Genomic DNA, 14,158 nt, shown 5'->3' on the forward strand with positions numbered 1-14,158 from the left:
GGTCCTGATGGACGAAAAACTCAACATGAGCCAGCAGTGCGCTCTGGCAGCCCGGAAAGCAAATGGGATCCTGGGCTCCATCAGGAGAGGGGTGGTCAGCAGGGATAGGGAGGTGATTGTCCCTCTCTGCTCTTGTGAGGCCCTATCTGGAGTACTGTGTCCAGGTGTGGAGCCCTCAGTACAAAAAAGACATGGAGATTTTGGAAAGGGTCCAGAGGAGGGCCACAAAGATGATCAGGGGGCTGAAGCACCTCCCCTATGAGGACAGGCTGAGGGAGTTGGGTTTGTTCAGCCTGGAGAAGAGAAGGTTGCGGGGTGACCTCATTGCAGCCTTTCAATACCTGAAGGGAACTTACTCCCAGGAGGGGAGTAAACTCTTCAAAAAGGCTGATAATAGCAGGACACGGGGAAATGGTTTTAAGTTAAAAGAAGGAAGATTTAGGTTGGATGTTAGGGGGAAGTTCTTTACTAGGAGAGTGGTTAAGTCCTGGAACAGGCTGCCCAGGGAGGTTGTGGATGCCCTGTCCTTGGAAGTGTTCAAGGACAGGTTGGACAGGGCTCTGGGCAACCTGATCTAGTAAAGGTGTATGTTTGGTGGCCCTGCTAGGCAGGGGGGTTGGAACTGCATGATCCTTGAGGTCCCTTCCAACCCGGGTGATTCTGTGATTCTGTGAAATCTGGAAGGATCTTGTTTATAAAGAAGCTGGTATGAGATATCTCCTCAGTATTTGAGCATTACTGGGTATAAGTGAGGAATGTTAGATCACTCCTGCATCATAAGGATGTCACCTTCTATCATTTCTTGGGTTGCTATTTTAGCATTTTAGCAGGTAGAAATAATAATGAATGTGTTCTGTCATGACAGGCAAAGCTTTCTTACTCCTGTTTTTAGCCAAAGAGAAACTCAAAGAAGGAAAAATGCCTTGCTGAAGGCTAGACCTTAAGTGTCAGTGGGGCTCTGCTATCTAGTCCGGTTCCCTGGCTGTGCCTAGCTAAATAATGATTCATTTAGTGATTGGGCTCCTCTTTGATCCATACTGTATAACAATGAGGCTTTGGATTGTTTTATTGTGCTATTAAAAAGAGCTCCTACTAGAGAGGTGGAAAAGGGGAAGGTTTAATAGACAGCTGTGTTTGTGGTGAATTGGCTTTGTAACTTTTTTTTTTTTTTTTTTCCCCTGACTGTCAGAATTGAGGAAACAGGTTGCTAATGTAATTACACTTCATTACAGTTTAGTTAGTGGCTTGTTTTGAAGCCTTTGTTAGTTGAGTTCTTTCAAATCTTGTTCTAGAGGAGCGCAACTTACTTCCGTTTCGGACTTATTTAGTATGTATTTATTACTAATTTTTGTTGTTGGATAGGATCAGGTTCAGAATACCAGAGCATGAGGACATTAGCTCTAGGAATGGTGTGTGCTTGCTACCAGTTATTTATGTATAGCTTGCTTGGGTGTGCATTAAGTGAAGCTGCTGACCAGTGCTTGAAAAGGTGAAGTGGTCCAAGGAGTATAAAATGAAGATATTGCTGGAGGTGACGCTGAGAAGAGTCTAGAAAGGCAGACAGACACATCTACAGAGCTTTCCATTTCCAGAGTTTGCATACAAAAGAAAGCAATATCTCATTAACTGCCACTAGCGATAATATTTGCCTTTCCCTGTGGTTTTCAAGGTGTTGCTCCAATGCACTTTTGTTTGAGTTAGATTTCTGAACAAATAAATTGAGAGATGTTTACACAAGTAGGACAAATGTAGAGATAGACAGGATAACTGCAGTGTTTTCAGATAGTGTACAAGTAGAAATTTAAATATTTGGCTACTATAGTCAACATGCATGTCAGCTTGATTTCTTCGCATGGTTCCAAAGTGCTGTGGACATGAGAGAAATATTATGTCTTTGCCTCCCCCCTGCCTCCATGTCTGTTAAAACCCTAGAACTTGAAAAAAAGGGCCAGCCCATCAAGCAGGACAGTGGTTTGTGTTGCTGATTCTTTTTAAAGAAGAATGTACATGTTTCTAGTGTTAGCTTTTCCTTAAATTTCTCAGGAGTTCGTGCATGCAAACCTGATTTGGTGGGCATCTGGAAATGTCCTCTGCCCTGCTAACAGAGCTGTGCTGCGGGCTTTTCTTCAGTTGAAAGATGTATTGAGCTAAGCTTTCCAATGGTATTTAAAGTGTATGACTTTTTTGTTTCATTCAGGTATTAGTTCAAGGAGAGCTGAAGTAATGAGAAGTCACCATGGAGGCGCAGTCCCATAGCTCTACCACGACAGAGAAGAAAAAGGTGGAGAATTCCATTGTGAAATGCTCCAGTCGAACAGATGTCAGTGAGAAAGCTGTTGCCTCCAGCACAACTTCCAATGGTGAGTAACAGCAGGAATTTACTAGCAGCCAAACCTACGGTAATTTTATGTTCAATGCATTCCTTGTGAATTGAGTGAGCATTTGCACCTGGATCAGTGTTTGTTCTAAGCAAAGGATAAAGAAAACAAACACAGGTTGGTCATGGTGGTGGAAAAGTGATAGGACATGGTAAGGCCTGTTTTGGCATCAGGTGACATCTTTCTCTTTGAAATGTTCTACTATGAGATTTAAATGTTCTGAGTTATTTTTTATAGGATGTTCCTGTTTTTGGTGCTTTAGAAATTGTCTTGGTTAATCTGGCAGGGCTTGTGAGTGCTTTGCATTTTGCCATTGAAATCTCTTTCACTAATGAGGTTATTAGTTATTACAAAAAAGACAGAAGTAGTCCTGCAAAATTTATGGCAAAGGATTTTTTTCTTCTGCAAGTAAACTTGCTCTTCACAAAGTATAGCCCCCACCTTCACGAAGTTCTTTAATGGCCAGCAATAAAACATTATGCCATGAGTGTATACTTCCGCGAGTTTGTTTCAAAATTTTGAACGTACAGCTTGTTGATTTGCAAAAACAGAATAGTTTTCTTAATTCTCCACGGAGATTACCTCACTTCAAAATTTTATGCATTTTCTACTGCTCCAGAGAATGTGTGAGCTGAACTCCAGCCCTTTCATTTTTCATTTTAAGAGGACTGAGTGTATTGAGCCATACTAGTGAAAAACCCTTTGCAGGCTGGGAAAAGCACTGCCTGAAAAAGTGTCATGAGATTTTGGCCCTGTAGGTTTTGTGTAGCTGCAGATTAACTATTGTGGTATTATTATTATTTTTTTTCTTTTCCCAAATCAATCTGATAATTGCTAAAACTGGAAAATGGTTTTCTGATTATTTTGGAGAGTCTTAGTGGATCCCTGGCAAAACGTTTTCTGTCTACCCATTCTCCTTCTGTCATTGTCACCCGAATATCTGGTCTTGTGGTCCAGGTTAGTTTTTCACTTTGATAACTTGAAGAAAGGTTTGTGCTCTCAGAGAAACATCTGTGTGAGTGGGATAAAATACAAAGCCCATGAATCCTACATCCATTCTAGAGGGAAATCTCTGTGGGTCAGTAAAAAATAGATGGCATAAGTCCCAGCGTCATTATGTGTGACTGGACTTCAGATTCAAAGCAAACTCAGCACCTGCTGACCTTATAGTTTGGGTTGATCCCCATGAGAAAATAGAAACTGTTGAACAGTTAAGGAAAAAGTTGCATCAGTTTTCTAAGGCATATGAAATTAGATCCTCAGCTGGTGTAAGTCATTGTAGATCCATTGCTGTCAATAGAATTACAGAGGTTCACATTAACTGAAGAGCTCCCCATTGTTGTTTGTTTTTTTTTTAATAATAGGATTTTCCACGTTGGCCCAATTTCTCAAACAGATGCACACTTAAACACATATGCGTGTTCTTTGATGTCAGGGGTCTGTACTCAAACTCAATACTGGCACACGTCTTGACTGTTTGGGCTGGGTTTAACAGTATCATCAAACTTAGATTGGAGAGCTCATAGTTAAGTCTTCAAGATGTTTTTACCTAATTCTTCTGACAGTGGTTTACTGAAATTCTTTGGTCAGATAATTTTCTCAGTTCATTCTATCTATCAGCTTAATGAGAGCATTAGTTCTTAATTACCTGCTGATTTTGGGCAAATCACCAGAATCTCCAAGGTTTGGGTTTATAATCTACTTCCACACATAACCAAGTAAACAGTTTCCTACAGATGCAGAGTTGGGCATAATAGAAAGAATAGAAAGTTCTATTCCTTCCTGGACATGAAACATTTTCTATTGGTGTAAAGCTCCTTGGAGCACATACCAAAGCAAAAATTTCTACCGACACTTTAGGAATTTAGGGCTGAGTTGTACTGTTGTAGTATTTATGTTCACTTCTTGCAGATGTGTTTCTCATAATGATGAATCCTGGTTATAAGTGACCAATTTGCATGAAAACTTGAGCTTGCATCATGTTTACATCTTTTATTCTTAATGTTGGAACGAGTATTACTACAGGAATGCATCAGTTGATACCAGACACCACTCCTAAAGAACACGCAGGTTTTCCTGATTCAGTGCCTCTTTTTTGCAGAGGGCTGTGGATTTATTAAATGGTTGTGATTTGCATTTGAATGATCTGTTTAACAAGGTAAGATACCTTTAAAAGTACCAAAAAGACTGAATGATCTCTGCTGTCTTTGTCAGAAGACTGCTGTGCTTGCCAGGCAACATCTGCCTGTCATAAAAATACCTCCAGATAAACTTGTCTAATATTCGTGCTTCTCCTTTTGGACAGTGCATTAATTAGCAAAGTTTACAGGGAGAAATAGCTGTTGGAGAGACAGCTCTGCTGTTTCCCGGAGTACTCAGAATTTGAATCATAGGTAAGTTGTTGGTTACGTGTTTCATGAAAAGCTTATAATCACGAAAAGATGTACCATCAATTGCAAAGAAAATACCATTATTTCAACAGTGTCCAAAAGCGGGTAATGAACCTTTTAGTAGAAACTATTTTAAAATGAATACTGGGCATGAAAACCTTCAAAGTCTTACCATGTGCAAACTGGTTGTTGAAGAGCGTGCTGTAAACCTATGTGCAAGGGAAATAAGTTGGGGAAGATGGAGGGAAGGAACAGTTATTGTTAACTCCAACTCTGCAACAAAGGTATGAGGCCTAGGCCTATGGATGATCCTTGCAAGGCCCTGGATGCCCCGTAGGCTCAAACAATGACCAAACATGGGCCATAGTTTATGTTAGACACTTCTGAGTTACTGTCATTACTTAATACAAAAGAGATTTCTGCTTTACTCACCTAACCACACTCTTGCTATATCACTAAGATGCTTGCGCTGTGTTAGATAATGCTGCCAGCATTTCCATTATCAACGCTTAATTTCAGAGATTTATAACTATGCCATTAAAAGGTGTTGCAGGCCCAAACACGTAGGGAAGGTCTTAGTGCTGGAGCAAATTTAAACTTATTTTAGAACACGTGTGATCAAAAAAGCTAACAAATACTGATCAGAACTTGTAATAACAAAAATTTTTGCACTTTGGTGCCTGGTGGGACTCTGTGATTTGGAACCTCTCTTACTTTGTTTTGAATTCATCTTTGCAGGCTATGATGATGTTTTCTCCTATGTGTTTCATTTTGTATGTCTTAACCAAACTGCACATGGCTTGCAAAGAAACATTTCCTTGCAAATTGTTCCTTTTACTGCTTCCAATGCAGAAAGCTGCCAATGGAGATGGTCTTTCACAAACGGCTGCATGAAAAGAAGTTTTTCTGGGATGTAAAATATGTTTACTCTTGTGTGTTGATCTGCTTTGGTGAAGCAACAACAGCGAATAAATTCTTTGTCACCGCAATGTCACTGGTATTACACTGGAATAATGAGGCCACCATGCTGTCGTTGTGCAGTACTGTCTGGCCTGCCCATGTTTTATCATTAAAGGGCATTCTTGTGATACCAATATCAGGGACCCTGTTCCCTGTAATGTCTGTGTTTGGTTTAGATAATCATCCTGAAAGCTGTTGGATGCACAGAAATGCTTCAATGTAGTTGTGCATGAAATGGCTTTCTGAGGAGAAGTATCTATGAATATGTTCATTAAAATTAGTTTTGTGCTCCCTCTGGGGAGCCTCCAGCTACTGTTGCAGGCTGCGCCTGTGTTAGATACTATGGTGCCTTCTTTAACATAAAGAACCCTGATATTAAAAAAATAGTCTTAGTTGAACACATTCAGCACTGCAGGGATCTGCATGGTGAGTTGCCTTGCTGAAGTGTGCTGGATGTCAGCAGTGCACATTGGCAGGGGCATGTTTAGTCTTGGCTGCTTGTGAGCTGGCTGGTGGAGCATTGTAGCTGCTTCTCTGCCATCACGGCTTTCCCTGGAAGCTGTTGCTGCCATCAACAGCATGCTTAGGTGACAGCATTGCGGTCAAGTATTCAGCTCCACTCAGCAAGTCCTCAGGCAAATGCCTCATTTTGGGTGCAGGAGTAGCACCTCTGGCCCTTGTATGGATGTTAGACTGCTTAAAGCTAGGCAGGGACTGTGCGCTGCCATTTCCATAATATACTTTGTACATGTGTACATTTTTTGCTGTTGACCAAAAAACCCCACGCAGATCCAACACAGCCCTTAGCTATATGCAGTTTTTTTTTTTTTTTTTTTTTTTTTTTTAAATTGAATCAGCACTATAGATATAATTATTCATTTTGTTTTCTGAAAAGTAGAGGGAATTACCACGTATGATGAATTAATGCTTTTGTAGCGCAAACCTGCACTATGTAGCATTGCTTGGAGAGCATTAGGAGATTATAATACTGTGTTTAGCCAGGATTTACTTACTGTTTAGCTTGTGAGTTTTGTCAGTGACTAAGAAGTTTTCCTCTTTTGCACTTTTTGGCTCTATACTCATTTTTTTTAATGTTGCCTTGAAACAATGCAGTTATTGTGTAGAGGCTTGTTTAGTGTCTGACAGGCAAGTACTTATTTTCAGTTTGATGTGTTTTGTCTGGTTTTTGACCCATGAGCTCGTTCCAGTGTAATCTGATATTTCTTATTAACCTGTTACTCCGCCTTAGAAAAAAAGCTAATTATAACCATATGTAGGTTGTGGACTTTACTACCTTTATCAGAATCAGATAGTTATTGGGAACATGCTTTAAAGCAATAGAAAGCAGAAATTATTATCTTAATGATGATGTAACTTAAGATGAATCTTGATAGTTGAATAAATGAGAGGAAGTTCATTCGTCCACTGATTCTTTTAGAAGAAGAGTTGGCTAAATCTAAGTCTCTTTTTTTCCTGTTCCTTTTTTCCTAATAGTTCTTTAAGGATTGAATGAGGAAAGTATGTGGCAGCCTGCAACTCCATAGGAATCATATTTCCTGTTTAAACTTTCAGTTGGTTGCCCATCCTGCTGCTTGCTTTCAAGCTTACCTTTAAGTAGGTGTTAATCATAATGCTCATTCTTGGCCCCCTTGTTGGACTGGTGCGCTCAGGGTCCCGTTAAGAGGTCAGGGTTCAAAAGAGATTGTTGAGTATCAAGAAACATTGCCTGCACTACTTTAGTGGCCTGCAAACTGAGCCCCAGAGTGATTATATGAGACCTGATCCCACAGAGATCCTGCTTCCTCTGCTGGAATCAGAAGGTATGGAGGGGCCCTGCTCCTGTGTCTCATTGTCAGGTGAGGGAGGAAACAACAGCCTTCAGTACTTTCATATCGGATTTTGGAAGGGAAGTGACAAGCTTCAGTGTATAGGCAGCAAGGCAAATATTCCAGGCAGTGCTCATCTGTAATAGTGATGTGGAGTAGCATGAAAAGCAAGAGTAAAGTGCACATATGCAGTAGTACTGGAAAATCGGGACAAAGCCAAATTAAACTAGAAAGATTTTGTGTGCTTTTCTGTTCTGTTCCAATAATTGTGGCCAGGTCCAAAGGGAATTATGGCAAAAAGAACCAAGCCCATCTATCTCCTGTCCTGGGGAGAGTAAGCTCTCCTGTGACTTTATAAGTACTGGAAGCTGAAGTTGTGGAGGTTGTAATTAAGTGTGGACCGCCTGTCTTAGTATATGGTAATCTGATGTGAGCAACTGATTAAATACGTATTCATTCAGAGTAATGCACCCATGGTCCTTTATGCTTACTAATAAAATTTCAGTCATCAAATTAGGATTTGTTGTCAACTACAATAACTCGTTCTGCTTGATGCTGTTTTCTGTTGTTATTCCTCAGTGAGCCAGCCCTACCCATACCCTACTCTAAAGCAAATGATCTGCAAGTGCAATATGGTATTGCTTCATTAATTCTGCAGAGATTTCCCTCCATTTTTCCCCTTCTTTCTCCTCCCTTTAGTGGTTAATGGTATAAGGGATATTAAATGTCAGTCCTGCTGTATCCCTTTGCAAGTTCCAGAAGGAGATGATTGAGTGGCTTATCCTTGCAATCACTTTAATCAGTAAGTAATGACTTAACATCCTGCTAGATAACATGAGGTGGAATCAGCAGAAAGCATTAGTTAGAACAGTCTTGCCACCTGAATGAGGTGAAGGTGAAATTCAGGGAATTATGTACTAGGATAGGTGGTTTATTTTGTTTTTCGTTTTTTTTCCTGAGGGGCGAAAAAAAAAGCCACCAATGAATGCCCAGACATACACCTAACCAACCATATTAGAGACGTATCTGGGTTCTGAAAGAGATAAAAAAGAGAGAATGGTAAAAAAGTTCAAAATGAATCTACAATGTATGGCATCTCTCTGGAGCTCATGTTTTGCAGGAGCCCAGCATTACCCTCCAGACCTCAACAAATTCAGGCATTACATTCCCCAGCACTGGGGAGAGCAACCCAGAGTTGTGGTTTTTTTTTTTTTTTTTTTTTTTTTCAGTAGGAAACAGGCTGCTGGAAGCAGAAGCTGCAGTGGTAGTGTTATTGTTCCAGAAAAGGACTCTTTTCTGGGGGCTCTGAGAAGACGCCAGACTTGGGAATTTGTGAATGAAAGAGCAATGTAAAGTAAACAAGGAGATTTTTAAAAAAATATCCTTCAAATTGACTTAAAGCCAGGCAACCCCTTTGGCAGGCACTGTGTTTGGCTGTGCAGTTTGATCTGTGTAAATTAAGGTAGTTGAAGTAATTAAATTACTTAACAGGTTTCAAAATGGCATTCATCTTCTTGCTTCTAGATTCTTTCTGTTTCTTATCTGTCTCCAGTTAAAAGGAAATAGTCTGGCATCAGTGTTGTATTTTATTATGTTTGTGGTCTCTATGTTTCTGTGTTTCTATTTACTTGGTTCATTTTCTTTCTTTTTTTTTCTTTTTTTTCCCCTTTTTTTTAAGATATAAAACCTCGGCATCTGCATACATAGGAATAGCTACTGCATGTGTGTACCAGTAAGTGGGAGAAGTGTGCTTAGGGTATGGTATGTGACTATCTGTATTAAAACTACATTCTCAGTGTTCTTTCCAAGTCATATCTCATTATTTTGGGTTGTGGGAAATGGGGGAGGGAGATGCCATCCCAACTAAGGGGTCTATGATGGATTTTATTGCTTTGTTATTATCTTATTTCCCATTAAATGTCTTTGCCTTTGATGTATACTGCAAGTGGTCACAATTTAATTTGCAGATTCTGTTTTTGTTCTTAAGGCTGGCAGCACAGAAAAATGTTGTGTAAATGTGATCTGGGCCTACTGATGTATGCATATTTCAAGTGCGCAGAGGCACTTTGAAGAAGAGAAGTACACAGGAAATACTAGGTTTTGTTCAGATGATTTTAAAATTTGACTTTCAAGGCTTTAGGGTACAGATTTTCCAAAAGCAGTTCCTAGTCTCTTCTGCCTGCCATCAGCTGGAGCCTTGCTACACAGGAGCTGTCTATGTGCATTCTTTGCACATGGTTACCACTTAAAATATTCTGCTTTCCATTCATTTGGTGTGACTTTGCGTGCATGTGAAAACCGCTCTGCTTCCAGCCATGTGTAAATGCAAAAACTTAGGTCCCACATATGCAAAACTCGAAAAAGATGTTAAAGAGGTTTGGATATACCAAACCAAGGTGGTTGGTTTTGTTTTTTGTTTTATGTGAATTATAGCGGCTTTGCACTAATGGGAGTTTTTACTGATACAAGAAGATAAATCACTGATATTATAAACTGTGCTCTCCCTTTCTCACCCTGTTGTGTGCTTGCTTTTCTGTTCTTTTCCAGCAGTCTCATATGCAGCAACAGAGGGTTTGGCGAAAAAGTTGCTTCTGGTCCTGACTGTTATTTTTTTTTTCCTTCCTCTCAGTCACTTTTTGTTCCTTCTTTCTCTTCTTTTTCTTCTCTCTTTTCTTTTCCTCCTTCTTCTTCATTTTTTTTTTTTTTTTTCCTAGTTCTTGCTTTTAGTTTTCAGAAAGTTGAATCCCATCCCAATTATTAAATCTTCGGAGACCATTCCCACATGGTTCTGTAAATGGTAGCTTCATCCTGAGTTCTTTCATCTCTTTTCCTGCTCTCCTGGCTTGACAGTTGAAAAGGTCTGACTGTGCCACACAATGGTTTGATTGGTTTCTCTAGGGGAGGCTTTACCCTGCCTCATCATTCGCCAGGCAGGTGGACCAGAAAGTCTCTTGATTCTTTTGTTGCCTCTCAAAGTCCGAGGTCTTTGACTGAATAAATCCTCCGTCATGGGATAATTTGCTAAAAGGAGCCTGAAAGATGTGAGAGAAAAGCCTCACTACTTGGGTGCTGAATTAATGAAATAACTGGGCCTTGGAGTTTGCAATTGAAAAATCACCAGGAATGCAATGGGTGGAGACAGACTGCAGAATGCAAGTCTGTTGCTTCCCCATAATAAACCAGGAGAGCTTTAGCTGAGATTGTGGCGGGCAGCCGCTGGTTATTTGCATTTTAGCCCCATTCTGCAGGGGAAGCCCCAGCTGAATAAAAGCTGTTTTGGTGCAGCCTCTAGTTAGTCATTAGATTATTACGAGGGGCTGGGAAGAATTCTATATGACAGAACTAGGGTTGAGTTAACACAGGACGAAAAGTAATTTATAGATAGGCTGTCCTCAGCCATCTTTGTAGACCCTGATAAGGTTTCATTTCAGAATGGATAGGCGACATTTCCACTTACGGGCCCATTCTGTGACACCTGTGATAACAGCTTCTGGATCCTAATTGAAATTGGTTTCAAAATGGATTTTCACTTTTCTCTGTCTGTGGAAAATATTGAATGGACTCAGAGCTGCCACAGAGAATCCCAGGCCTTGGAAGATGGAGCAAGAAGCCAGGATCATCTTTCATAACGGTGTCGATGATATGACAGTTTTGTTATCTGTCTTATTAATGAAATCATTGATCACCTGATGAAGGAGATAATAAGCTACATTTTGCTGGTGCTCAGGAAGCTTAGTTAGGTTCTTTCGAACTATAGAAGGGGGGAAAGGCAAACCAAAACAACGAAGGCATGATTTTAAGGTCTGTTTACAACTCCTCTTTCGTGCAGGATCTTTAGATGGAAGTAGTCTCTGTGACCATAAAATGCTGCCTGCGTCTGGAGCTTATTTAAAGTACAAAGGAGGCAAGAAAGACTGGCACTCGCGTTAAGACTCAGTTATTGGTTTTTGTTTTTAACAAACCACACTGAGTAAATAACACTTAAGTCCTAGTAAGTGCCATGGAAACTCAGATGAACTGGGAAACAATGGAGCTCAATTTTGGCTGAAGTGGGATTAGTGAATCCTGAATCCCTGGTGTGGACAAAGGCTGCTCAGGCTGCGGATGGATGCTTGCTGTGAGGGTGCTTCTCCGGAAAATTATTTCTTCTTCAGATGTGGATGTCAGTCTGTAGGTGTCATGGCCACTCAGGCATCGTGGAAAAACAAGTTTCTTTCTTTTTATTTGTACCGATAGACTTTGGAAGATTTTTAAATGCAAGCGAATGTACAATGTGCTTTGAGCGTGCAGTCTTGTAAATAAAATCCAGAGAATTTTTTTTTTTTTTTTTTTTCCCTGCTTCTTTTCTAATTACTAGAGATAGGGGTAAATCTGTTGTTTGTACTTGGTTGCTCTGGAATGCATGCTTTGTTTCTCGAGGAAGGTGGGAAGAGGTAATTTTTCTGAAGAGGGGTGCCGGTGACTTCTTGTATTTCACTGTGAATTGTATCCTAGGTGTTTCTTCAGCCTCTCTGCTGGTGTGGGTCACTCCAGCCCCCTCTTTAAGCTTGAAAGAGTAGCTCTGATCAAAGGCTTTAATGATGTCACTGATCTCTGGTGATTGATTAGAAACAGAAGTTCTGGAGCATTTTGCTTGTTCGCCTTTTCCTTATCACTTCAGATCCATTAGTGTTTGCTCATTAGGGGACCTTTCAATCAGGGGGAAAAAGAATCCACATTCTTATATATATACGTGTTTGCATATATAAAGAAAAGGAATAGCAGGGCTGACAGCTTTCACAGTCTGTCTGAGTTATAAATGTATTTTTCTTCATTGCAAAAGGAAACAATACTGGTCTCTATTGAAACAAGAGAGTATTTATTAATTGTTGAACTCCTGGATGTAATTCTTTTCTGCCCTTCTGCGAGTTCTCTTACTGATTTGAGTATGTATATACTGCCTTTAGTGGGTTGTTTTACCTTTGTTTACATCAAATGGAGCCGTTCTCTGTTATGTTTTTGCTGTGCCTGTGATGCACATTAGGATCCACTGTGTGCATCAGTTACTGTTTTCTAATAGAGAAATAGATAGTATCTAATTGATAAATATTTTTTAATTGAGATTGAAAAGCTAAATAGCATTTTGGAAGTACAGAGCTATCCAGAATACATGTTAAGCTGTTAGAAAGAAAAAAATAATCTTTAGTTCCTAAAGGAAGATGGGTCCTTTGACAGTCAGTGGTTGTGAAATGGTTTTTCTCTGTAAGGGTGACGTTTGAGGGTGATATAGGATGGAGTGGGAAGGGCTGGAATCTGAGTTCCTTGTGGCACAGATGAAGAAAATGGGCAGTGTGAAGCTGAGGTCTGTTCCAGAATATCCTGCTTTTAACAGTGTATTGTGATTTAAATTAGGGATTTAAAACCTCTGCACTGGCTTTAAAAATCTTGAGATAATTAATTTTCCTAGCATATGGAAGCTTTCAATATTTAGGATACTTGAAAAATATTACTTTCATGTTTTTCTTTTCCACTTTCTTCTTAGAGAGGTTGGTTCATTCCTCTCTAAAATCTCCTCTTCTTTCTCTTCTACTGTTGTGCATTTCACACCAGGAGATGACAAGTCTTGTGACTGCAGCAGAGGCAATTGAAAGAAAATAAAAAGAGAGTTCTTTTTCTCTGGTGCTGGCCCATGAACATACCGTAAAAATTGGATTAGACACACCTAGGGTTGGGATTGATTGCATCTTGAATGGGAAATTAGAACATCTGAAAAATTCCTTTTTGGATGGAACAGAAGCACAAGAAGGAAAAGTTGGATGGAAACCAGAGAAGAACTATAAATCACTATTAAAGTTACTTCCTATGGTTTGCCATTGGCTGTCAAAGAAAATTGCCTCGGGCTTGTTTATAGCTAATTCCCTCTATAGAAAATTTCAATTTGTGGACTGGCCTCTGAACGGGATTGATAACTCTGTTTATAGACCAGGATGAGTATCTAAAGATAACAGATAATGCAAATGAGCCTTTTTTTGATAAGCCAGGAAAGCAATTATGGATACAACTTGGTTGATGGATTTCAGAGTGCTTTTTCACAGATTATAGATTTATTTTTGCATTATGGTTTTCTTAGCAGTGTTAGAAAAACAAAATCAAAGTCATTCAAATAGAACCGAGAAGATGGAACAGAGGATATACCAACTTTCCTACTACATGTAAACATGGTGAATCAGATTAAAAAATAAACAAGCAGTCCTCAGCCTTCTCTGGAAGAAATATGATTTGATAAAACATGCATATTGAATTTACAGTTTCATCCAAAGAGTGTTAACCTGGGAGTCGAATGTGGCAAGCACAGCCCACTCCAAATTTAATTCAGGCAAAATGCTCCATGTAAAATGTCTTCTTACTTTATTTTATAAGTTTGTATTACTCTTTGAGGGGAGGAGCATGATGGCTGGACCCTGTGAGTTATAGCCCAAGTCTCCTCTCCGAGACAATGATCTGTAATGTGGAAGTACTGCAATTCCGGTTGAGTCTTAATTTGGTGGGCTCTATGAACACAGAGCAGCACAATGTAAATGTCCAAAGTAGTTTTACATTCTCAAATAGTAAGAAAACTGCCATC

The 14,158-nt window shown here is 39.8% G+C and overlaps 1 protein-coding gene across 4 annotated transcripts in view; it reads left to right on the forward strand.

Moving 5' to 3' along the window:
- Nucleotides 1-14,158, forward strand: part of GLI3 (GLI family zinc finger 3) — a 197,900-nt gene that overhangs the window by 12,307 nt on the left and 171,435 nt on the right. For all 4 annotated transcript variants that reach the window (XM_015854996.2, XM_015855000.2, XM_015854997.2 and 1 more), the window contains exon 2: nt 2,198-2,360. In XM_015854996.2, the coding sequence (XP_015710482.1) occupies nt 2,237-2,360 (124 nt within the window). In that variant the 5' untranslated portion in view covers nt 2,198-2,236. The remainder of the gene's footprint in view (nt 1-2,197; nt 2,361-14,158) is intronic.

Source organism: Coturnix japonica, chromosome 2 (genome assembly GCF_001577835.2).
Source record: "Coturnix japonica isolate 7356 chromosome 2, Coturnix japonica 2.1, whole genome shotgun sequence".
NCBI lineage: Eukaryota > Metazoa > Chordata > Aves > Galliformes > Phasianidae > Coturnix > Coturnix japonica.